At 37.5% G+C, this 26003-nt stretch overlaps 5 protein-coding genes across 5 annotated transcripts; all 5 read left to right on the top strand.

Annotated features, from left to right (window-relative positions):
• The first annotated feature begins 56 nt into the window (after nucleotides 1-56).
• LOC120491270 (green-sensitive opsin-2) lies at nucleotides 57-9988 on the top strand. The gene is made up of 5 exons (XM_039688987.2): nucleotides 57-8917; nucleotides 8997-9165; nucleotides 9299-9464; nucleotides 9547-9786; nucleotides 9873-9988. The coding sequence occupies exons 1-5, from the start codon at nucleotides 8557-8559 to the stop codon at nucleotides 9984-9986; spliced, it is 1050 nt and encodes a 349-aa protein (XP_039544921.1). The 5' UTR covers nucleotides 57-8556; the 3' UTR covers nucleotides 9987-9988.
• A 1058-nt stretch (nucleotides 9989-11046) lies between these two features.
• Nucleotides 11047-13243, top strand: LOC120491272 (green-sensitive opsin-1). Its single transcript, XM_039688991.2, has 5 exons — nucleotides 11047-11417; nucleotides 11500-11668; nucleotides 11752-11917; nucleotides 12013-12252; nucleotides 12441-13243. The coding sequence occupies exons 1-5, from the start codon at nucleotides 11057-11059 to the stop codon at nucleotides 12549-12551; spliced, it is 1047 nt and encodes a 348-aa protein (XP_039544925.1). The 5' UTR covers nucleotides 11047-11056; the 3' UTR covers nucleotides 12552-13243.
• Nucleotides 13244-14123: 880 nt separating this feature from the next.
• On the top strand, nucleotides 14124-16891 carry LOC120491273 (green-sensitive opsin-2). The gene is made up of 5 exons (XM_089134331.1): nucleotides 14124-14578; nucleotides 14654-14822; nucleotides 14998-15167; nucleotides 15262-15497; nucleotides 15678-16891. Exons 1-5 carry the CDS (start codon nucleotides 14218-14220, stop codon nucleotides 15786-15788), a joined length of 1047 nt encoding a protein of 348 aa, XP_088990457.1. The 5' UTR covers nucleotides 14124-14217; the 3' UTR covers nucleotides 15789-16891.
• A 476-nt stretch (nucleotides 16892-17367) lies between these two features.
• On the top strand, nucleotides 17368-19520 carry LOC120491271 (green-sensitive opsin-3). Its single transcript, XM_039688990.2, has 5 exons — nucleotides 17368-17743; nucleotides 17878-18046; nucleotides 18292-18457; nucleotides 18545-18784; nucleotides 18909-19520. Exons 1-5 carry the CDS (start codon nucleotides 17383-17385, stop codon nucleotides 19020-19022), a joined length of 1050 nt encoding a protein of 349 aa, XP_039544924.2. The 5' UTR covers nucleotides 17368-17382; the 3' UTR covers nucleotides 19023-19520.
• A 95-nt stretch (nucleotides 19521-19615) lies between these two features.
• LOC120491469 (green-sensitive opsin-4) lies at nucleotides 19616-25105 on the top strand. The gene is made up of 5 exons (XM_039689332.2): nucleotides 19616-23466; nucleotides 23594-23762; nucleotides 24061-24226; nucleotides 24314-24553; nucleotides 24692-25105. The coding sequence occupies exons 1-5, from the start codon at nucleotides 23106-23108 to the stop codon at nucleotides 24803-24805; spliced, it is 1050 nt and encodes a 349-aa protein (XP_039545266.2). The 5' UTR covers nucleotides 19616-23105; the 3' UTR covers nucleotides 24806-25105.
• Nucleotides 25106-26003: the final 898 nt, after the last annotated feature.

The raw sequence follows: 26003 nt of genomic DNA on the forward strand, positions 1-26003 counted from the left end.
TCAAATAACTACTATAAAAAATGCTAAATACGTCATTTTAAGATTTCAATATGTAAAAGCACACATCACCTATACTACGGTCAACTGATCCTTTTATAGGTGAACCTCACTCGATGCGAACCTCATTCGATGTGTTGATGGTTCAAAAAATAAGATAACAGAATTAAAAACCCCTTTGGTGTGGAGTGTGTGTCCCAGCACTTGTTTGTTAGGTTTTTCCTCCTCCTTCACCCCTGAGATGCTGGGATAGGCTCAAGCATCCCTGTGATCCTATAAGGACAAGTGGTTGAATGGCAACACAGCCTCATGAAAGTGCATGAATGTCACCACGAATGTCATTTCTCGTGCCATTGTTACGCCAAATATGTTTTTTGCGTGCACTGAAAACCCCTTGGGTAGGTTTAGGGGGGAGTGGGGAGTTCGTGCGTATTATACTCCATAAAGTGCGTATCATATGCACTTGAAAAACACATACCATATACACGCAAAAACTATTTTTGGTGTATAAATTGAACGAGAAATGACATTCGTGATATAGATACGAACTTTCATGAGATCGGGCTCTTGAATGGATAGGATGGATGGTGAATGAATGAATGAATGAATGGTTTAATCTGTCTAGGTGATTATCAACCAATTCAGCATTATCTAATTACCTAATTATCAAAAATGTTGGTTAAAGGAGTACATTTTAGCGAAGGTATTGGTAATACAATAAAGGCACTCAACATTTGAGGAGCAAATGTAATTTGTAATGGCATTAGGCCTTTGTAAAGGGCTGTAACAGGTTGAATTGGATTATAGTTAAAACACATCCCAAGAGTTTGGTCAGGGAAGAGGGCAAAGGAATATGAAGGTGTTGCCAACATGGACTAAGCTGCTATACTGACTACAATTTGTCAGCCAAATCAATGATCACAAATTACGAAACCTCCACACATCTGCATCAAATAAGACTTTTAATTATATTTTTGGGTTAATATTAATCTTTTACTTTAGACATTGGAGACATCAGATTTTGTTTTAGTTTTTTTTTTTACTTTAGCCACTCAAAGTGAGTTATGGTTTAATAAACAAATTGTTTTGATAATATTGATATATCACAAAAAATGGGAAACAATTGATTTCTATGACATCAGCAAATAATATTTAGAAGGGCTAACCAATTCGTACCTTTTTTGCAGAAATATGCATTAAAGAAGCATTGATTTGGATAAGGAGGCTTAGGCTAAATCAATAAACTCTTGACTGACATTGAGCACTAACTGGAAAACAACATCAAGCCCTTTGCTCTTTTACCCAGAAGACATGTCATTTCTCAAGCAACAGGTGATTGGCTACAAAAGAGCGAGTGAAGGGAGTGGGTGGGAAAATTAACTGGAATTGGATAATAAGATCTATTAATTAACTCCGCTTGGGAATTGTTCCTCAGCCAGACATCATCAATTAATTACATTAGCTCAGTCACCACAAAGTCTTATTGCTGACGATATAAGCTGAGGGATCAATTCATCTGCAAGTCAATACAAATAACACATAATCTTCACCAATATCTGTATAAGAATGAAATGTCTTTTACAATAAGACATTCATAATAATATTAACAGTCCAGAAAGTTAAAGTCATCGGTGGCACGTGCACAGACCTTACCCAATACGGTAATCTTGATTTGTGAAGAGCATTTTTCAAATTATTCTCCTCGAAAAAGAGTATTCCGTTTTTTTTAGTCAAAAACTTATACAGTATGTATGTATTTCTCACAAACTCAGAAACCCTCAGCCGCACCTCACTACATCCTCTCTATTTGTCTGGGAATGGTTGAGGCATGGCTGATTTTTGGCAAAGATTTGAGAAAGGAAGATAAGTGTGTTAAAACAATTCACTCTCAATAAAGTTCTCCTAAAGGAGATAATTAGATCTAAGCTATTATTCTTGCCAAAGACTGTTCTTTTGCCAGAAGTCTCAAGGTAAGGGAATTAGCACTACTACACTGAAATGGCCTTATATGTTTTAAATCTGCACAGTTTTCATTCTTGTTGTCTTTTGATAGGACATATTTGGCAGCACGCAAATCAAAAAGTACAAAGGAAAAAAGGGCTTCATTCCAGGACAAACCCCATTCTTAATTATTATATAATAGTTTGTTTTGATGCAGGAAAAATATTGTTAAAACAGCATCAATTAACTTAATATTTAACTGAAAATATTTTAGAGTGATATTTGACATTACGTTTCTAGGTGTTGCTGTAGTAAGTTGTTGGGGGAATTTTTAATCTCACATTATAACTAATGGGTCTTATGTTTTTCTATTTTATATTATCTGTTCACCTCCTATATGTAATAACGGAGGAATGTCTTATGGTTTAGCTATCCGTGAAGGAAGTAATTTGTCTTTTCTTTAGTGGAGTGAGGCATCAGAGAACCGGCCGGGTCAGAGGTCATCTTAGACTGGGGAGGATAGAGGGGGTTAGCAGTAAATCTAACCCAGCTAATGAGTCCTATGGCTTTTGGAATTTTACGGAGAAGTCTGGGCCTGAAGTAAATAACCTTGAGAGAGATATAAGAATGAACTCCGGCCTGTGTTCTGCACGTCATTTCACTTCACAGTAATCTGTGTTGGTGACTGAGCCTTATTGTTCTTGCAAGAATAATAAACCTCTTTTCCTTTTATTAATTTGACTCGGTGTCTCTTATGCAGTGATGTCTGTTTATTGAATTTTTGCCTCAACAAATTACAAGCACATAGCATGTTTTTCTTTCAAGAATAAGTTTGCTAAAAGCTGCAGACAATTACATTTCATGATAAAACAATCTCAGTCAAAACTAATCAAGTTTTTACATTGATATATTTGGGAATATATGGGGAAGCTTTTATTTAAAAAGGAAAAGGAAACTATATATTTTGTATACTATATACATAAGTATATTTTGTGTGTTATCTTTATCCATTGAATATTTATTTGTAAATAGTTGTAAAAAGTATAAACCTCACTAACATTAATTTTATTTCTTATTTTATAATGTGCATTGTTTGCATTTCAAGAAAGAAGTCAACAGAAAAACAGCTTATTTGGCTTCATAGTGTTTCCATATGACTTTGGTGAGACCTCATAGACCCTTTGGCCTCATAATCTGGTAGCTTTCAGCTTTTAAATTGAGAATATTCTTAGCCAGTAACAGGAGCACAAATTAGATTGGATTAGATCATTAGAAAGGCAAATGTGAAATCGTCAATCATTATTAAATTCAAAAATAATTTCACATTTCTTCTACATAAATTACCCATTTTAAATACACATTCATCTTTCCAGAGGTGGAATGACCCTTTAAAGCTCTCTCTTATTGGCATCTTTGAATTTGAAATTAGCCGATGATCAATAAACTGCAGCAACATATTTTGCTTTCGGTGACGTGCACTCCATTAAATCTGCATATAGCACGGGAATTGAAGATCGGACTTATATCTGTTTTGCAAAAACACATTTATGTGACCAGTTGTATAGTAACTGGAATTGTTTTGGTAAATCAGATAGCTATCCGATCTGAGAACGCATGAACTGGCCAGGTGTAAACAGCCCCCAAGTTACACTAACAGGGTTAGCGAATAAAGTAAATCAAGGATACATGTTACATGTGTAATACTTCAATGGCAAAATGTACTGTATATGAAAAGTCTCAATGTAGTCTCAACTTTCATGGGAACCTATGTGATGCCAGCTACAAAAGTTCAACTAGAGTTCAAGTAGGTAGGTACAGTTTCTACATAGGATTGCTTGTCCCAGTGTTATAGCATGCCAGGGCATTTGCCAAGTCTGGAGTATCCTGATTAAGAGTTTACAACATGGTGTTGTATAGACAAAAGATACCTGTAAAATTCAACAAGGCTGTATGTTAAGTGAAGAAACTTCTCAAGTTTACTTATACGTGTATGTGGAAAACTATATTGCTAAGTGCAAAAGCAAAAATGTAAGTGTGGAAACTGAGCTTTAAAAGTGCATGTATTTTAACATCTTAAAAATCTTTGAAGAGGTATAATGTAATCTGAATATTTTAATATTCAAATGTGTATGCTTATGCAGCACTAATGGTTGGATAGGATTTATAAAAATTGGACACTACAATTAGCAATTTTCAATGGGAGCCTATGAGATTTTTTGGAAATGTTGCTAGTCAGCAGTCTGATTGGTTAGAACAACAGACTAAAGGTTTGTGCTGTTTGGTAGAGGCCATAAAGTCAGCATAATACCAAAGTTGTGATAGTAGTTTCTTCCCTATCATTATGTAAAGTGAAACGGCTTCTCAAAGAAAAAGCGTAAAGTGGGAAGTGGGAGGGAAAGTTGTTTTTATTAAAGATTATGAGGGCACATGAATTAAAAAAAAAAAAAAGATGTGTATGGATAAATCATTTACTGCCATGAAGGACTGTAGACATTGGTGTACTTGGCTTAACTCTATCTACTGCCAGCAGTCTTAACAAGGATGCTTAAACTTATTACCACCTGGCTTGAAACCAGTGTTGGGGAGCTACTTCAGAAGTGTAGCATGGTCAAGCTACTACAGGCTTACAAAAAGAAGCAAACTTTCTTAAATTAGACTATAGTAAAGATTAAGTCAACTTGAACTTGACTGAAACCAGGCTATAAGTGAATAAATGCCCTCATGTTTTGAATCATATTACGGGAAATCGCAATGGAAGACGATTTCGGTATATATCTAAATATGTTTAGTGAAAGGTAAAACTTCGGAAATCGCTGTGTAAACAATTCATGACGTAGACGAGAGATCACTTCTGCCATAACGTTGGACACGGTTCAGTCACGGTTGGACATCTGATTCAGATCAGTTCGACATAGCTTTTTAGCTACAAGAGGTAAAAACTACATAAATACTGTTCGTTTTCTCACACAAACCGCTCGTTTCGTGTCTTAGGCCATCAGTGTATACTTACATTCACGAGTCATTAAATCATGTTTAATTTTGACTTCTCTGTGCATGCTCTTTGAGGTGGGCCCCCTAAACCTGCATTATATAACTGACAGACAAGAACGGTTTGACCGAAAAATTTCAGAATTGAAAATACTGTGCAACAAAGACACCTACATCTTGGATGCCCTTGAGGCAAGCTAAAACATATCAAAAATTACTTTCAAAGTGAACTATCCCTTTAATCCTGATATATTTTAAAACATAGCATTTTTATTACGAAATGCATGCTCTCTGTTCACACTACAGTTTTAAGTAGTTTTCCAAAAGTTCCTGGTTCAGACTGAAAGTTTTGAGTCTATTAACATCCAGGATTTATATGATTGCACACATTTAACAGTTTGACCTTTGATTGATTGATGTAATTTCTTGTGTTTGGAATTTTCTTAAAATCAATGAGCATGTCCTTTGTTTTGGCTGCAATTGAAGGTGAGATGCCCCTGTAGTGAAATTTTTCTTCCACGCAACAGACCAGGAGACTTTGAGGAATTTTTTACGCAGAAGTTCTTTATTTCGTCGCTGTAGCCTTCTCAAAAATAGTCTAACAAACTGAAATACAGAACTATTCTTATACATTTCAAAAGGGGGTGGGTTCCATAGAGGTAGAGACACTGAAACAAAGCAAATGGAAATGCAGGTGACCCTAGAACTCCAAGGGAAATGGTCTCAGAAATTAGCAAAGCTGGTGTTCAAACTTACTCAGCAGGAGTTTTCTCACACTGCATTCGATAATCGTCACCACGGTCTACAGTACCAGCGATGTCGTTAGTTTCCACTGGCTCTCCACCTCATCTCCTTCGGTCATCCCCTAGTTTTTGTCAGGCAGATTTGCAGGAATATAATATGAAGATTGTACAAAGTAACATTTACCTTTAACAACACAACAAGAAATGGGAATACAACATGGGCTGCCAGCTCACTGTTTGGGTTGAATGGATTACATGTTTGTGTTAGATGATTAATTTTTGAATATCAAACACCTTCCAGTCCACATTATAATGTGTACAGTGTTTTCAAATATATTCACTTGGGAAAGTGATTTTAAAAAGCTGGTCACAAATGGTGTCTCTGTGTAGACAGAAGGCCAAAATGCAGATAAAATGTGCATTTTCAAATTTAATGTGGACATAGCTTTAGATAGTACTAAATTTATGTATTCAGTCTAATTTGCTATTTAGCCAGTCTGTCATCCAGCCGATCGGTCAAGACTACCATTGGCTTTGGGACTAGAGTTTGTATTCACACTCTATGGTTAACTCAGGGTGGCAAGTGCAAGTTCAGAAGGACTGGCTAATCTTTGTGCATCCCTAGTGAGCAGAATCCCAAACAAGACTCTAAACCTATTACCTAATTTTCAGCATTTGTTTGCCGCAGAGCTTGCAGGCTAAACAAACACTCAAACATCCCCTGAACAAATCAAACCTGCTATCATCCCTTTTCCAATGGGTGCCTGATTAGTAAAACTACTATTAACCAGCAAATGAAGTAGTTCAATAAAGTTAAGTAGGCTGAAGATTAAAATAACAATGCACACCAAGAACTTATTTTATTGATGAATTTGAAGAGAACAAGCATTTGATACACTGCCGATTTTGCAGGTTTTTCCACTTACAAAGCATGTAGAAGTCGGTCATTTTTATCATAGGTACTCTTCAACTGTGAGTGACAGAATCTAAAACAAAAAATCCTGAAAATCACATTGTATAATTTAAAGTAATTAATTTGCATTTCATTGCATGACATAAGTATTTGAGACATCAGAAAAGCAGACATAAATATTTGGTACAGAAACCTTTGTTTGCAATTACAGAGATCATTCGTTTCCTGTAGTTCTTTACCAGCACAAACTGCAGTGGTTTTGGCCCACTTCTCCATACAGACCTTCTCGTTTTGGGGCTGTCTCTGGGCAATTTGGACTTTCAACTCCCTCCAAACATTACCTATTGGGTTCAGGTCTGGAGAATGGCTAGGCCACTCCAGGACCTCGAAATGCTTCTTACCGAGCCACTCCTTAGTAGCCCTGGCTGTGTGTTTTGGGTTGGTGTCAATGCTGGAAGACCCAGCCACGACCCATCTTCAAATCTCTAACTGAGGGAAGGAGGTTGTTGACCAAGATCTCAGGATACATGGCCCCATCCATCCTCCCCTCAATATGGTGCAGTCTGCCCTTTGCAGAAAAGCTTCCCCAAAGAATGATGTTTCCACCTCCATGCTTCACGGTTGGGATGGTTCTTGGGGTTTTACTAATCCTTCTTCCTCCAAACACGGCGAGTGGAGTTTAGACCAAAAAGCTGTATTTTTGTCTCATCAGACCACATGGCCGTCTCCATTGCTCCTCTGGATAATCCAGATGGTGATTGGCAAACTTTAGATGGGCCTGGACGAGAAGTTGTGTTGCATGCTCAGTTTGAAAAGGCCTGATCTTCCTGATGTTGTGCATAACAAACCTGCATGATCGAACTGTCTTTGTAATGTGGTCTGTGAAGGTCAGCTGATTTCTGACTGACCTTGATGGGGTAATTGAGGAAGAATCTAGCTGGATAGTGAAGTCGTGCTGTAGAGATGAATTGGCAGGCAAGATGAGAAGCTCAGTCTTAGCCAGGTTGAGCTGCAGGTGATATTCCTTCATCCATGCCGAGATGTCTACCAGACAGCTTGTGATCCATACAGCTAGTGTGGGATCATCTGGTTGAAATGAGAGGTAGAGCTTGTAAATGATTGTTAATTTGCTTGAATTTTTAAGTCTGTAATGATTTATTTGTATAGCTATTTTGATACAGCCTTAATGTGTGTTTTCGAAAACCCTAGTTTTCACAGTCAACGGGAAAACAGTGTTTTCAATTTTTCATCCGCTTAGGAGAGCTTCTTTAAAAAACACACTGTCTCAGTGTGGACGTAAAGCAAAAATTGTGTGGGCGTAGCTTCTAAGCTACGTTTTGATTTTAGGATTTCAAAATGCAAATCAAGCAGGTTTGTGGTTTAGACATAGGCACCTTAAGCCGTTTTTATAGACCCAAACTTTATATATTCGGCATGTCGTTTTGTGCAGAGAAACTGTTAAAACAAAGTGGTACCTCATTCAAAAAATGGTGCCGCAAAGAGTGGTATAAAGAACAGTGATGAATTTCTTTGAACGGCTGTGTGATACAATTATTTTTCTGTGAAATAGTAACATTTTCAACTTTTTGGAAAGAGAAGAAAACATTTAAAATCAATCATTAGGTTGAACTGAACTGTGTTTGGTCTTGAACAGGATCATGACATAAGACAGCGTATTATCAGATGAGTATGCTATGCTTGGTCAGAGGGCCACTTAGAATCTTTCTAATCCTTCCAACTAATCTGAGCAGGAGGTGATAGATATCATATTAAAAAAGAAGGTTTAACAGGAGGTAAGGTCATAACTTTTTTTAAGAAGGTAGACAAATCTCCTTATTGGCCACTGGAAAGCCCTCCTCATAGCCAAATGTTTCACCTGGGAAAAGTATATAAGGACGCAGATGAGTGTTGTAGCTTAACTTGTCATACTGGACTCTTCTGGTTCAAGTTTAAACTTGAGGATCAAGTTTGAGGATGAATGGCACAGAGGGTGATAGTTTTTACATCCCAATGTCCAATAGGACTGGGCTCGTCAGGAATCCTTTTGAGTACACCCAGTACTATTTAGCAGAACCATGGAAATTCAAGGCTTTGGGTTTCTACATGTTTTTACTGATCATTTTCGGTTTACCTATCAACGGGCTCACATTGCTGGTTACAGCTCAACACAAGAAACTCAGACAGCCGCTCAACTACATTTTGGTCAACTTGGCTCTTGCCGGCACAATTATGGGCCTTTTTGGATTCACGGTTTCTTTCTACTCCTCATGCGTTGGCTATATGGCAGTCGGGCCCATTGGTTGCATGGTAGAGGGATTTTTTGCAACTCTTGGCGGTAAGAAGCAAAGAAAACCAATTTGGTCCCAAGAACTGTGATATACTGTTAAATTTACTCTCTCGTCCTGTACTAACAGGTCAAGTCTCTCTTTGGTCTCTGGTGGTGCTCGCTGTTGAGAGGTACATTGTTGTGTGTAAGCCAATGGGAAGCTTCAAGTTTTCTTCAAACCACGCTTTGGCGGGCATTATTTTCACATGGATCATGGCCAGCAGTTGTGCTGTGCCCCCACTTTTAGGCTGGTCCAGGTAAATCTCTTTAATCCAACTATTGTAACCCACAGGAGGTTTCTTATTGTGATTACTAATGGGAGTTAATATTGTGATTACTTTGGGAAACGTAAATGAGCTAAAATCTTCTAACATTTTTTTTTTAACGCAGATATATCCCTGAAGGTATCCAGACATCATGTGGACCAGATTACTACACCCTTAATCCATTGTACAATAATGAATCATATCTCATCTACATGTTCACTTGCCATTTTTGTATACCTGTCACTACAATCTTCTTCAGCTATGGAAGTCTTGTCTGCACGGTCAAAGCTGTAAGTTTGCTTAGTCCATTTACATTTCAATTCTGTCATGAACATTAATGTATCACTATTCGTGTTTTCATCCAATCTTTAGGCCGCAGCTCAACAGCAGGACTCAGCGTCCACCCAGAAAGCTGAGAAGGAAGTGACACGTATGGTCATCATGATGGTTTTAGGCTTCTTGGTTGCTTGGGTTCCCTATGCTAGCTTTGCTGGCTGGATCTTTTTAAACCGAGGCGCTGCCTTCTCGGCACAAGGCTTTGCAATTCCTTCCTTTTTTTCCAAAAGCTCTGCATTGTTTAATCCCATCATATACGTGCTGCTCAACAAACAGGTACATGCTCTTAAATTATGTCTTAGCTGAAGCCTGGAATCATTTTATGTTCATGTGCTCATGAATGATTCTATGTTTCTTTTCAGTTCCGTAGCTGCATGTTAACCACCCTCTTTTGTGGAAAGAATCCTCTTGGAGATGAGGAGTCTTCAACCGTGTCCACCAGTAAAACAGAAGTGTCCTCAGTTTCTCCAGCATAAACGCGCCTCTCTGCCTCTGCAAAAAGTCCTGCTGAAACAATGAAGATTGGTCTTGTCAAGTTGTATTTATGAAGCATGTGGATATTTATCTGTTCGTTCTCTTCAATGAATTTCAAACTTAAACTCACCAACTCTGCTCATCATTGTTGGAATCAACGGCTTGGTTGGATTATTTTTCCCCATCTTAACAAAAAAAAAAAAAGCAATTATAAAAACCACCAAACATTTTGTCAAATATATAGATTGATTTATTTGCATGTATTCATATTTTTTAAGAATTTTTACAGTTTTAAAAGCAAACATCCGTTCCCAATTCTAGAACTCCACAACTTTATTCTGATGGATCTTAAAAAAGTTTTATTTTTCTGTTCATATGCACATTTATCACATACACACATTGTTATGTAAATATTCTTTGGATACTTGTATTAAATAGCTGTATAAATAAATAAATGCATGCTTGCAAAAAGAACATTGAACTCTTGTTTTCTTTCTCTTAATATTTTAAGATAGCATACACAGTAATTTGGTTTTAGTTGGCTTCAAAGAAGACCAAAAAATAATGCCTGCAATTCTATCTTCTCTAAAATCCTCTTATACTTATTTTCCCAACTGGATAATTGCATGTTGGCAAACAAACTATTAATTAATAAATCAATTTACATGTCAGTTCATGAAGCCATTCTTAAAGGCATTCAAGGAACTTGTAGTGTATGAATGCTTGAGGTGACAAGGTCACAGGATTGAGATGAAGAATTGTGAGCACACTTGGACTTTCAGCTTACCTGGCTTAAGATGCTGCTTAAGAGTTGTGCAAAGCTAAAAACTAATCCTTGTAGGAAGAGATGGATATCATGCTTAAAGGGAGGGACAAGCCCCGAGGTTCAATCTGAGGTTGTTATGAACTTTGAGCTCAGCCAAATAAATCTTTTTGGTAACACCCGGTTCCAGTTTTGGCCTCCTTGGAAGAGTATATAAGCATGCCTGTTGCTGTCCACTTGGGGCTGACCATCTCTTGAGTTAGCTGCTGTTCATATCTTAACTTTAGATCTAATTTAAACAAGGGCAGAATGAATGGGACAGAAGGGAGTAATTTCTACATTCCCATGTCCAATAGGACTGGGCTTGTGAGAAATCCTTTTGAGTACACCCAGTACTATTTAGCAGAACCATGGAAATACAAGGCTCTGTCTTTCTACATGTTTCTACTGATCATTTTTGGATTACCCATCAATGTTCTAACCTTGGTGGTTACAGCTCAACACAAGAAACTTCGGCAGCCACTCAACTACATTTTGGTCAACTTGGCTTTTGCCGGCACAATTATGGCCATCTTTGGATTTACAGTTTCTTTCTACTGCTCATTTGTGGGCTACATGGCTCTAGGTCCGCTTGGCTGCGTAATGGAGGGTTTTTTCGCAACAATTGGAGGTAAGGGATGACTGACAATCCATTTGGATTCCTTTTTAAAACGGTGCATTCCAGTGGACTAACTTCTAATTCCTGTCAATAGGTCAAGTCTCTCTTTGGTCTCTGGTGGTGCTTGCAGTTGAAAGGTACATCGTGGTGTGCAAGCCAATGGGGAGTTTCAAATTTTCTTCAAACCATGCGGTAGCAGGCATTGCTTTCACGTGGATTATGGCCAGTAGCTGTGCAGTGCCCCCACTCTTGGGCTGGTCCAGGTAATTGCACTGAAACAGTTTGCAGAATGACTTTGACACTTTGATCTGCTTACTGTTGCTTAGTATCAGTGCTGTTCTTTCAGGTATATTCCAGAGGGGATGCAGACTTCATGTGGACCAGATTACTACACGTTGAATCCTGAATACAACAATGAATCTTACGTCTTGTACATGTTCAGCTGCCATTTTTGTATACCTGTAACCACAATTTTCTTTACCTATGGCAATCTGGTCTGCACAGTCAAGGCTGTATGTATACGTTTAAATCATCAATGCTTAAAAATAGTTTCCACATATACTAGATGGTCACACTACATCCCTAACTGGTTCTTCAAAAATTTCAGGCAGCAGCTCAACAGCAGGACTCAGCGTCCACCCAGAAAGCTGAGAAGGAAGTGACGCGTATGGTCATCATGATGGTTTTGGGCTTCTTGTTAGCTTGGGTTCCCTATGCTAGCTTTGCTGCCTGGATCTTTTTCAACAGGGGGGCTGCCTTCTCGGCCCAAGCTATGGCTGTTCCTGCCTTTTTCTCCAAGACTTCAGCCTTGTTTAACCCCATCATATATGTGCTTCTCAATAAACAGGCGAGTAATGTTATTTTACAACATGTTTCTAAAGTTATTTTACATATGTTTTCACAGCATATTCCACATTTAAAAAGTAAAAAGAAGTTTAAAGTATTAAAATATGTTGATGTTGTGTAATGTATGACGTAAGGATTCCCTTTGCACTTTAAATATGGAATGAATTCACTTTCCCTTCTCATTCACAGTTCCGTAGCTGCATGCTGAACACCCTTTTCTGTGGCAAGAGCCCTCTTGGTGATGAGGAGTCCTCGGTGTCGACAAGCAAAACAGAGGTGTCTTCAGTGTCTCCGGCATAGATTAATCCTCCTATCTGCTCACTCTGCGCACCATCATACAAATGGAATGAGTTCACAGACATGCAGCGTATCGCTGACCAAATGGCTAAATGGGCAATTTTCAAGACCATACACATCCATTTTATGGCATTTAATCAATATCATTCAAGAATGACTGGTTCTAAAGTTAAAGAAAAATGTTATTTACTGGATGGATGGATTAATCTACTCCTCTAATTTGGTGGATTTTCTTTCAATAAAACATATTTGAACTCGCATGCAAAGTGTTTTGCACAATATCCTGTCTACCCATGTACCAATATCATTTCTGTTCTGTGTTCTGAATGAGGTCATAATTCTATATATATATATATATATATTGTCATTCTATTGTCTGTACTTCATGAACTTTTCTGGCTTGATCAGGTCAGTTTCTGTAAATATTTTATAAACTGATTAGTATATTTAAATAAAAGCATGCATTCAAAATTTGTGTTATTGTTTATTGTCCTTGTTTTAACTGGTTACTTTTTTTTTAAAAGAACTCATATATTAAAAGAAAATATATATTCTGTCCTTTATAATGAAGATATATCAACCTTTCAGTGATCAGTTCAATATTTTTCTAATTGTGAAGCACATTTAACCTCTTTTCCACTATAAAAAAAACTTTTGTGCAATAGAAAGATTCCACGGATGTTAAAGGTTCTTCATGAAAGAGTATATATATATATATATATATATATATGAAGAGTTCAGATGCATTTGAAGTGCCATTTGAAATTTTCTTCTATAATGATCATTTTTTATCAAGCTTGTATATTTAAGTTCAGTAATTTCACTTAAATGGCAATGAAGATTACGTATTAATTGTAATTTAACTTAAATATACTAGCTTGATATATACAAGCTCTTCATATATATATATATATATATATATATATATATATATATATATATATGTACTTACAGTTTGCTTCCTTTTTCTTTCCTTAATATTTACTAAATACATAGATATTTTCCTAATAGAGTTTTCATGAAGAATAAGCTTCATGCTATTTGTGCACTTGCTCATAAACTGCTTTAAAACAGTTTCCACAACTTATGCATAGGTATAAAATAAATGCAAGTAGATTAATACTTAGTTCTCCCTCGTTTAGTAATTCAGAAACAAAATCCAGTCAGTTATTTCAAAAATAAAGACTATCCTCTAAGCATCACTGCAGTCATAGATCAATTGTTTGATTCTTCATTGTCATAGTCAATTCTTTCCAATGTCAATAGTTGTTATTCCTGTTTACTCTTGACTGTGGTGTTCAAAGACGTCCAGGATTCGAGTGGTGTGCATATAGGGGCATGTGAAAATCTGAGTGCTGTATGCAGCCCACAGATAATCCCTGTCAGCCTCCTACTTACGAGAAAGATTACACGGTCAAAGATTTGAAACCTAATCCTCAGGAGAGGGGATGGATATCATATCACTCCTGGTAATGAGCCAAGTAGATGCCTTCCAGTTGGTTATGAAGTCTAGTGTCCGCCAAATCTTCTTAATGGTGACACCTCTTTTAAATGGGAACTCTGCTAAAGGTATAAAAGCAGGTGTCTGGAAGTATTTGTGGAGTACACTTTTGCTGGTGTCCTCTTGGCAAACTTGCAACACCTCTGCTCTCGGCTCCTCCGCAGCAGGATGAACGGCACTGAGGGAAACAACTTTTACATTCCCATGTCCAACAGGACAGGGCTAGTGAGGAATCCTTATGAATATACGCAGTATTACCTGGCAGATCCATGGCAATTTAAGGCACTTGGTTTTTATATGTTTTTGCTGATTTGCTTTGGGCTACCGATCAATGTGCTGACGCTGTTGGTCACAGCCCAGCACAAAAAGTTGAGGCAACCTCTAAATTTTATTTTGGTAAACCTGGCTTTAGCTGGAACAATTATGGCCCTTTTTGGATTCACGGTTACATTCTACTGCTCCATGGCTGGTTACATGGCTCTGGGTCCCACAGGTTGTGCTATTGAAGGCTTCTTTGCTACAATCGGGGGTAAGATTTCAGCATTGATCAATATGGTTTGTTGCTTGGGATTCCATGTTTGACTCGTTTTCTTTTTGGATACAGGCCAGGTTTCTCTTTGGTCTCTGGTGGTGCTTGCAGTTGAAAGGTACATCGTGGTCTGCAAGCCAATGGGGAGCTTCAAATTCTCCTCAAACCATGCAATAACAGGCATCGTTTTCACATGGGTCATGGCCAGTAGCTGTGCAGTGCCCCCACTCTTGGGCTGGTCCAGGTAAGTCGCTCATGCTCATTAGAGACTTGTAATCAGTGGAAAGGAGATTAAGGCTCAAATAGTAATACAACAATTCTTACATTAACTTTCATAGTTATTAACAAACAGTATATATAATGTTTAACCATTTGATTGATGTCAACTAAATTATTTGTAAATCATTGTTTCAATACAGATACATCCCAGAGGGAATGCAAATTTCCTGTGGACCGGATTATTACACCCTGAACCCAGAATTCAACAATGAATCCTATGTCATTTACATGTTCAGCTGTCATTTTTGCATTCCAGTTACAACCATCTTTTTCACTTATGGAAACCTTGTTTGCACAGTCAAAGCGGCGAGTGCACATCACACCACACATCCTTGCAATATGTATTGACTTTTAAATACATTGAAATAATTTAAAAAAATTTCAAATATTATTCTTTCAGGCAGCAGCTCAACAGCAGGACTCAGCGTCCACCCAGAAAGCTGAGAAGGAAGTGACACGTATGGTCGTCCTGATGGTTTTGGGCTTCTTGTTTGCTTGGGTTCCCTATGCTAGCTTTGCTGCCTGGATCTTTTTGAACAGGGGGGCTGCCTTCTCAGCACAATCTATGGCTATTCCTGCCTTTTTTTCTAAGTCCTCGGCCTTGTTTAACCCCATCATATATGTGCTTCTCAACAAACAGGTGAGCGACATTGGACTTTTAAGTAGGCATGCTTTTATCCATAAATGAATAAATGACAAACCATTATTTTAGCCTGAGACCATTGTGTTAACCATGAGATAGTATGCCTGCACTATGAAGACGTAAATGGAATGAAATGGCTATTTCAATTCTAGCATTATTCCTCTTTCTAATCCTCAGTTCCGTAGCTGCATGCTGAACACCCTTTTCTGTGGCAAGAGCCCTCTTGGTGATGAGGAGTCCTCGGTGTCGACGAGCAAAACAGAGGTGTCCTCAGTGTCTCCGGCATAGGATTATTTGCCAACTACATTTTCTCGATGATTCTTTTAATGTTTTTGAGTCCACTGTCTTCAACAAGCATAAGCCTCCATGGATCAGTTTCTGTAATGCTTTGAAAATCTCTGTACTTATAATCCTATTGGGCCATGTACCTCTTCTCTCTCTCTCTCTGCCTTGGAACATTTTAGTTTAAAGAAGACTTTTAACCTGACCCTACTTTGTCAATGCGGACTAGATAAATGCCACATTTAGCCTCTATTCTCTTCAATAAAAAGAGCATGGGTAGATTAGTTTGCACCAACTTATGGGTTATCTCATGTCTCTCAACCAATGCTTCAACACAAAGTATAGGTCACCACTAAATCTTAGCATAAGCCTCTTTTCTGGACATTATCACATCAGAGGGTCATGGCCAGAACTGGTTAAACCAAGGTTAAGTGAGAAGCATAACAGTATATACAGGATATACATATACAGAAGTCAATGACACGATGCACTATTCTATTCATTTCATTATTTTTGGCTGATTTGTCAGCTTTTTGTGTATATATTTTCTAAATGTTATACATATTGAAAAGTAGAATAATAAATACATGCATGCAAACATTGTTTTTGGTGATTTGTGTGTGTCTATTTGATGACTGATGGTAACCATGTTAAGATCTACAAACATAAAGCTGCACATTGACATGAACTCGAACTAAATCTAAAACATGGCATTAAATTCAACTGGATTAGATGTGGAGCTTGCGATTCATTTAATGATTTATATTCTGTTTTGCGATTTGAATGAAATGCATATGCTAAATGATGACCTCAGATGTGTGAAATGTGAAATCCGAAATGAATGAAAAAATATAAGAATAATATATATATATATTCAAGAAAATAAATGAAAACTACATTCTCCATTGTTTGTAAACCCTTCATCTTATTTGAAACAATTACCTTTTTAATAGTATTTATTCCAACATTTTGAGAAAAAAAGGATACATTGGAGTGACTTTTAATTGAAATTAATCCAAGTAATCTTTGAATTAATCGTCCATCAACCTCATTGTCGTGAACTTTGTAATACAAGATGCCACAGAACAAGTGCTTAGCAAAACTATTAGACCTTTAGGACTCTAACCTTCACGATAAACTAACATAAAATTATGGGATTTTATCTTAATAAATATCTTAATCTGACAGGAAATCCCCTTTAAGTGTGTTATTGTCCCTAATAAGGAAACAAGTGTATATTGTGTATAATAAATAACAAACTTCATACAACAATCACATTTTTTTAAAAATTAAATACAGTGTTGTGTATACTCACTCTGTACTGACAAACAATATATTGTTTTTAATACAAGAATCTCAAACATCAAAATAGAGTCAAGATCCAAAAGCTCACCGGGTGATTAACACAACAGTGATTATGTCTGCTCTTATCATCCAAATCCCACAATGTAACACCCTCCCTATCTTACGCTCCTGGATTTATCCCTTATAAGGAACCACAGAGGGATATATAAACTCACCTGATGCACCTTTGCAAATAAAGAGCAGATTCAAAAGCAGATCGCATCCTCTTCCAGGTCTGGGTCACTAGTTGGCAAAGATGAATGGCACTGAGGGAAACAACTTCTACATCCCCATGTCCAACAGGACAGGGCTAGCGAGGAGTCCTTTCGAATATCCACAGTATTATCTTGCTGAGCCGTGGCAATTTAAACTGCTTGCTGTTTACATGTTCTTCCTCATCTGCTTGGGTTTTCCCATCAATGTCCTTACCTTGCTGGTTACAGCTCAACACAAAAAGCTCAGGCAACCTCTCAACTTCATTTTGGTTAACCTGGCTGTGGCCGGCACCATCATGGTTTGTTTTGGATTCACGGTCACTTTCTACACAGCAATTCACGGCTACTTTGCTCTGGGACCAACTGCCTGCGCCATTGAGGGCTTCATGGCCACACTTGGAGGTGAGAGAAAATAATTATTAAATTAATTATGAAATTATTATAGAAAATGTTTTTGGATTGTTTTGGTCACTAGGTATAGTTAGCTATATTGTATTTTGGGTGCAATTGATTGTTATTTTTTATTTGCTACACAGGACAAGTTGCCCTTTGGTCACTTGTGGTGCTGGCCATCGAGAGATACATTGTGGTTTGCAAGCCAATGGGTAGTTTCAAATTCTCAACCACCCACGCTTTGTCAGGAATTGGATTTACATGGGTAATGGCTATGACATGTGCGGCTCCCCCTCTGGTTGGCTGGTCCAGGTTGGTCTAATCAGACATTATGCAATTAATTAGTTCTCCATTGTCTTGTAGAAGTGAGAACAACAAACATTTCAGCTGAATATGAGACTTTTTATTTCATTTTATTAATATACAAGAATTTTAGCTTACTTTTAAGAGGTGAAATGTACTTTTCCCAACTCAACACATTTTGGCATAAATGACATTCTCTTGACATTTTAAACAAGAAGAGGGTAATCTAAATTTCAAGTGACTTTCTTTAACAGATATATTCCTGAGGGAATGCAGTGTTCATGTGGACCAGACTACTACACTCTGAGTCCTGAATACAACAATGAATCATACGTTTTCTACATGTTCACCTGCCATTTTATAACACCGGTTACCGTAATCTTCTTCACCTATGGGCGGCTTGTTTGCACCGTCAAGGCGGTATGAAATGTCTCTTTAAACATTGCTGCAAATTCTCAACTATTGGAATATTAGCTGTATTAAACATTGTCTGCTTTGCTCTCTTAGGCTGCAGCTCAACAGCAGGACTCAGCATCCACCCAGAAGGCTGAGAGGGAAGTGACAAAAATGGTAGTCCTGATGGTTTTGGGTTTCCTGGTGGCTTGGACCCCTTATGCCTCTGTTGCTGCTTGGATCTTCTTTAATAGGGGAGCTGCTTTCAGTGCCCAGTTCATGGCTGTTCCCGCCTTTTTCTCAAAGAGCTCAGCCATATTTAATCCTATAATTTATGTGCTACTAAACAAACAGGTAAATCATATATCAGACTAGCTTCAATGGAAATTAACATCCTACACACCCCATTCCCTATCTACTCCCTCAGTTATTAAACATGTCCACAAAAGTGTACTGAACGAAACTCTGTCTTTTTCAGTTCAGGAACTGCATGCTGACCACTCTTTTCTGTGGAAAGAATCCTCTTGGTGATGACGAGTCCTCAACTGTGTCCACCAGCAAGACGGAGGTGTCCTCTGTATCTCCAGCATAGACTTAAAATAAAAAAAAAGAAAAGAAAAAAAAACAAGCTGAATTAGGTGATGCGTCTGCGTCTCATAAGGTTGTGTTCACAAATAAGTAAAAGGCTTAAAGGGATAGTTCAAAAAATGAAAATTATATCCCATAATTGACTCTCCCTCAAGCCATCCTAGGTGTATATTCTTCTTTCAGCCAACACAATCAGGTATATTTCATCATACAGAAGGCCTTTATTAACCCCCTGGAGCCATGGATTAATCTTAAAAATATCTGGCGATACTCGCTTCCATTATATAGCTTGGAAAAGGCAGGATATTTTTTAATATAGAAAAAAGAAAAAAACTCATATACTGTAGGCCTACACCTAGGATGGCTTGAGTGTGAGTAAATTGTGGGATAATTTTCCTTTTTGGGTGAATAACCCTTTAATGGGATTTAATGGGTTATCAGTGGTTATTTTTTATTAACTGGAAGGCTAACATTTATATCTTTGTCCTGAAATGTGTACATATTTTGTAAATAATAAAAAAGGATAGAAATTAATTCTGGCATTAAAAGAGATGTCTTCGTTTCCATTATTTATCAATTGATTTCATTTTGGGTTGTTTGCACATTTTGTATGATACTGAAACTGAAATTAGTTTACCATAATTTAGCATTAATATAGCTAGTACACACTGTTTTAAACATACAACCCACATAGTGTTAATATCCAATCCAATCCACCCTACATTGAGCTTAACAATCCTCTCATTAAGGCCAGATATATGTTTGGAATATATTGTAGAGACTGAGCTCTTTTAAAGTCTCCAATGTTTAATCAACCATTTATTGGCTAATTGAGTATTTTATATAAGTTTCCAAAACTTTGTAATATAGAAAATGTATATTTCCTTGACTATATTGTGTTTTGTATGGCAGACAAAGTGTGAAGCAGTAATTAGTAGACCTACTTATGTACATTTTGCTATAGTGTCAAGTAAGAATGGGGTTTGGTCAAAGCAAACGTCTAGTCATAATTTCAGAATATACTTTTTATGAAAAGAAAGAAGATTTCTTTTGGGTAATCAATGTTATGCCACAAATGCTGTTGATTAAAACAATTTTTTTGTTTTCGGGTCCAATTATCACTATTAAATAGGCTACAACATTTGCCTTAACAAACTACTGATAGCTAAGGTAGGTGTTAAGTTTAGATATTGGGTATAGGATTAAGAGATTTAGAACATGGTGGTGCAGAATAAGGAATTAATATGCTTTATAAGGACTAATAAACAGCCAATATCATATGTTAATAACCAACGGACTGATAGTGAGAATTGAAGCCTAAACTAAAGTATGTTACCCACAAACTTTACCCAGAATATTCAGGTTGATCTGACCCTGCAAAACCAGCCGTTATCTAACCATTCTGACTCCAGTCCAGTCTCTGCCTAAAGGTCTTAATGTGACCTGCATGATGCTCAGACAAAGAACTATTGGCCAGGTACAAGAGCAGGCATAAGCAAATACAACTCCAAGTATGCAAAGTAGGCTAGAGCAAACAGGTCAACAGCGTCTTGGCAATGGTTTATGTTATTGTCAATCAAATTACTTTGTAGAACCCAAGAAGGGTAAAAAGTTTATTATTATTTATTAATAGTCCCTATAATAATTTGTTGGCTCAGTTTATGCATCGCATTGCTCTAAGGTAAATTTGAGAATCAGTCATGCAGCAATTCCACAAGAATGCAATTGGGAAATCCATGCTCACGATCTTTTATAGGGCAATTTAATTTCGGATAATTTGCTGTTTGATTTAGATATGCCTTAATACAGTTTCCAGTTAGTTTGGCTGACAAATTCTTCAGCTCAACTGTATGAGGACAACATCCGGTCACTGAGTGCTGCGCGCGTTTGGCTACCACTTGAAGCTGTGATTGTATTTTGTAAATTTTCTGTTTTAAACGTTTCATACTCATAAAACTGACATTTTTGGATCTCGACGAACTTTCATTTGTGTTCGCGGTCAGCTTCGTTCCATGTCTGCTGCTTTGTTTCATCTGCCCACCTGACTCCAGCCTGCCTGACTGCCTGTTGGTGTTTGCTGCGGACGGAGCGGTTGCATCTTTGCCGGTGTGGTGGTGCTGCTCGTGTGTTCCCGTTTGGGGTCCTGGAGTTGGCTCGGCGATGGCATGTGAGATGCGAGTCGACGAGAATGTATCCACTTTGCAACGCATTTCTTAGTTTATCTTTACTGAATTTGTTTTGGACTTTTGGGTCGGACACATGCTGCTCCATATTCACTCGGAATGCGATTTGACTTTCGACTTTGACTTTTCTGAAAATTGTGAGGTGTTTGATGTTTATTGTTTTGATCTGATTAGCTACTGTTGCGTAAAGCGCTTTGAGCTGTGGAGCTATAGCGCTCATAGTCTACCTATTATTTCAGTCTCTATTTCACACCAAAATCAAAATTAATAAATATATTATTATATTTTGTAATTCTTTTAGATGTTTTGCGTTGACATTTTAGATAATTTATGCCTCAGTTGGTCCGGTTGACAAAACAGTCACAGACTCATATTAACTTGAGCAAAATAACCCATAAAAGACTTGATGTAGCCTTATGATTTTTCTTCCTAACCTAGCTCACATCATTCACGAAAGCAACTGCCATCTGCTATCTCAGTCTCACAAAGAAATATGTTACAAAATTTGAAGCCTGCCTACATATTCATAAAAATCATCCAAGGATGCACGTATGAAGTTGGTTGAGAGAGAATGTTCAGAGTGCAGAGCTGCTAAAGATCAAGTATTTGTTTAATATTTTTGTTTAATAGCCTACATAGCCTATTAGCCTATACCAGTTGTGTTTTTTTTTAGCTTGTGTTATTTCATCGTTTTGATATTCGAAAATTATGGAAACGTTTACTTTATGAGGCTTTTATAAATACTTTTAATAAAAAATTTAATAAATAGACTGCACTCAGATTGTCATTATTTTAGCCTACTCACCCTGTATAATTTTGCTCAGTGGAAGACAATATATTCACGTTGCTCATTACTAATCCATAAAGTGTTTAGGCTAACGGGTGTCTGACCCGACAGTCTCATCGCTCCGTCACGCTGTGCAATTGTTTCGTGTGATCCGAGTTCAAAGCCTCGTGGTCCACCCGTCTCTTTCTGTCCTACCTGTCTCTCTCGCTCCCACAGAATAGAATTAATATATAAAAAAAAAATTAAAAATGTGAGTGTGTTTATAGGCTATATCCTTTCACAACAGTTAGGCTCCACCATGACTCGTGCCTTCTATTTCACTTTTTTCTTAAGCCACATTATAGCTTTGTGTTAGACACCTTAATTCGTTCTTCACTCAGCCAATCACTAAGCGGGTCTCCGCAGCGCCCATATCGTTTACATTTAAACTGGGTGGGTAAAGACAAGACTTTCTCATGCACCTCTGGTTCTGTAGAAATACGAGTGCATAACCGATCGCAGCATGCATGATTTCAAATACATTTAAATTATAAACATCTTATATGCTATAGTTTTTAATACTGCAAATGAGAGTGACGTAAAACATTATGCGGTGGGTGTTTGATTTTGGGGGTACACATGCACGTCGTCGACCCAACCCAAGCCCCATTAGCAACAATGGCCACAAATGTGACAGGTTAAAATTGTTATATTGAAATAAAACGCACATCCGAGGTGACATTTTGTTATTTTAATGTGTTATTGTGTTACTATCACTACTGAACTACATCAGAAAATGATCTCATTTGATATATATTTTCCATAAAATAAATAAAGCTTTCTTTTACTCACTTTGTACTGTTGATCAATATCATGCCCTAATTTAAGGTCCTAAAAAGGTGAAAGAACTTAAAGATCCAAAGCTTCATCAGTTGATTAACCCAAAAGTGATTATGTCTGCTCTTCTCAATCAAATCCCACATTGAAACACCCTCCCTATCTTACGCTCCTGGATTTATCCCTTATAAGGAACCACAGAGGGATATATAAACTCACCTGATGCACTTTTGCAAATAAAGAGCAGATCCAACACAGCAGATCGCATCCTCTTCCAGGTCTGGGTCACTAGTTGGCAAAGATGAATGGCACTGAGGGAAACAACTTCTACATCCCCATGTCCAACAGGACAGGGCTAGCGAGGAATCCTTTCGAATATCCACAGTATTATCTTGCTGAGCCGTGGCAGTTTAAAGTGCTTGCTGTTTACATGTTCTTCCTCATCTGCTTGGGTTTTCCCATCAATGTCCTTACCTTGCTGGTTACAGCTCAACACAAAAAGCTCAGGCAACCTCTCAACTTCATTTTGGTTAACCTGGCTGTGGCCGGCACCATCATGGTTTGTTTTGGATTCACGGTCACTTTCTACACAGCAATTCACGGCTACTTTGCTCTGGGTCCAACTGCCTGCGCCGTTGAGGGCTTCATGGCCACACTTGGAGGTGAGAAGTTTTTTTTTTTTTTTTTTTTACTTTGAATGCTCTAAGGAATTACTTGGGCGAATCTTAAAAGTAGGTTTAGCTGTAAATGTAGGGTGTAAATTAATTGTATATTTCACTTGCCACACAGGTGAAGTTGCCCTTTGGTCACTTGTGGTTCTGGCCATAGAGAGATACATTGTGGTTTGCAAGCCAATGGGTAGTTTCAAATTCTCAAGCACCCACGCTTTGTCAGGAATCGCATTTACATGGGTAATGGCCATGGCATGTGCGGCTCCCCCTCTGGTTGGCTGGTCCAGGTTGGTCTAATCAGACATTATTCAAATAATTTGTTCTCCAGTGCAGTGATTATAACAATACATTTCAGTTAAACAAGGGCATTTTCAATTTTCTTGAACACAATTTGTTTATCAATACACAGGAATGCTTACTTTCAATGTAGAAAAGTAAATAAGGCTTGTCCCAGTGTAACACTCACATTGAGTTTTGATGCAAATTTTTAGCATAGTTTGTACTGTCTTTTTCAAATCCAACAAAAAAGTCCAATAGACTACTCTAATTTAAGTTTTCTTAACATCAAGTGTTTTTCTTTAATAGATATATTCCTGAGGGAATGCAGTGTTCATGTGGACCAGACTACTACACTCTGAGTCCTGGATACAACAATGAATCATACGTTCTCTACATGTTCTCCTGCCATTTTATACTTCCGGTTACCGTAATCTTCTTCACCTATGGGCGGCTTGTTTGCACCGTCAAGGCGGTATGAAATGTCTCTTTAAACATTGCTGCAAATTCTCAACTATTGGAATATTAGCTGTATTAAACATTGTCTGCTTTGCTCTCTTAGGCTGCAGCTCAACAGCAGGACTCAGCATCCACCCAGAAGGCTGAGAGGGAAGTGACAAAAATGGTAGTCCTGATGGTTTTTGGTTTCTTGTTGGCTTGGACCCCTTATGCCACTGTTGCTGCTTGGATCTTCTTTAATAAGGGAGCTGCTTTCAGTGCCCAGTTCATGGCTGTTCCTGCCTTTTTCTCAAAGACCTCAGCCATATATAACCCCGTCATCTATGTGCTTCTAAACAAACAGGTAAATCATATATCAGACTTTGCCAGGATATCCCAGACATCACATTCCTGCTCTTCTCCCTCTCCGCTCTCTAGTGGCTATCAATAAAAAGCAATATAACCTGCCCAAAAGTTCTAAATGAAACTCTGTCTTTTTCAGTTCAGGAACTGCATGCTGACCACTCTTTTCTGTGGAAAGAATCCTCTTGGCGATGACGAGTCCTCAACTGTGTCCACCAGCAAGACGGAGGTGTCCTCTGTATCTCCAGCATAGACATTTGAACCTCTCACAGATTATGTTCTTTTAGTCATTGACCAATTTTGGGGATCTGAAAAAAAAGACAAAAAAAAAAAAGACAGTTGAATTAGTTTCTGGTTGCGTTCACTATCCTATTAAATGAATTTAGAGCTCAGGGTTTATTGGGTGATCAGTGAACATTGAAATTGTGGTTTTATTTTTATGTGCCGGAAGGCTAGCATTTATATCTTCTGCCGAAAATGTACATATATTTTGTAAATAATGAAAAAGAAATACATAGAAATAAATACTGGCATTAAATACTGTTTCAGTTTCCATTTGTAATGAATTTAATGAATGTTGTGCATGTTTGCTCCAACATACATATCATATTTTTAAATCGAGAGATAGACTATACATTTAGTACTACAATAATGTTCAGTCTTTAATATAAAGTTTACAAATGTACACAAAAATATGGAATACACAAATAATGTATACATTCCATAAATCATATTGTGTTTTGTATGGCAGACCCAGGAACAATAAGGAAACATTAGTAAACATGGTAATTCAGCTATTTTGTTGTTAGAATTGTTGTAGATTGTGGATTGATCTATTTTTATGAGAGATCAGCTGGATGACCAATTTCTTGTACTATTCTGATCCTGCCAAAATGTCCTTATGTGGCTCCATGGTGCTAACACTGAACACACAAGGCTATTGGCCAGGCACAGACATTAATGGCTACAATTCCAGGAATGTGTTTTCTCAAAGATAAACAAGGTCAGCTTGGCAAGAGGTCCATTAAAGTAACACTATGTAGTTTTTAAACCTTCATAATATATATATATATATATATATATATATATATAAAAGCAAGCATTATCATTATTTAATTTTAATCCATATAAATAAAAGAGAGTAGATTATTTGTTCAGTTTAGTGTACTCATTAGGCAGTTTGATAGCACAATTTTCTGTCCCAACCTAACCATTCACAGTAGGGGAGATAATATACAATAAACTTTCAAGAGGGTAAATCAAGCTACAAGAATTTTTAATATTAAAGGTAGGGTAGGCAATTTCGGAAAGGCGAGCAATAGCAAGCTAGCTTTGAAAGCATGAGATCCCACCCTACCTTCAGAGTCTCTACGAAGTCACACCTCCTCCAAAACACATGAGCGCACACAGCAGAGTCTGCAAAGCATCACACAGGATGGCATTAAATTACA

This window comes from Pimephales promelas, chromosome 8 (assembly GCF_988280905.1).
Source record: "Pimephales promelas chromosome 8, fPimPro1.hap1.1, whole genome shotgun sequence".
Taxonomy (NCBI): Eukaryota; Metazoa; Chordata; class Actinopteri; order Cypriniformes; family Leuciscidae; genus Pimephales; species Pimephales promelas.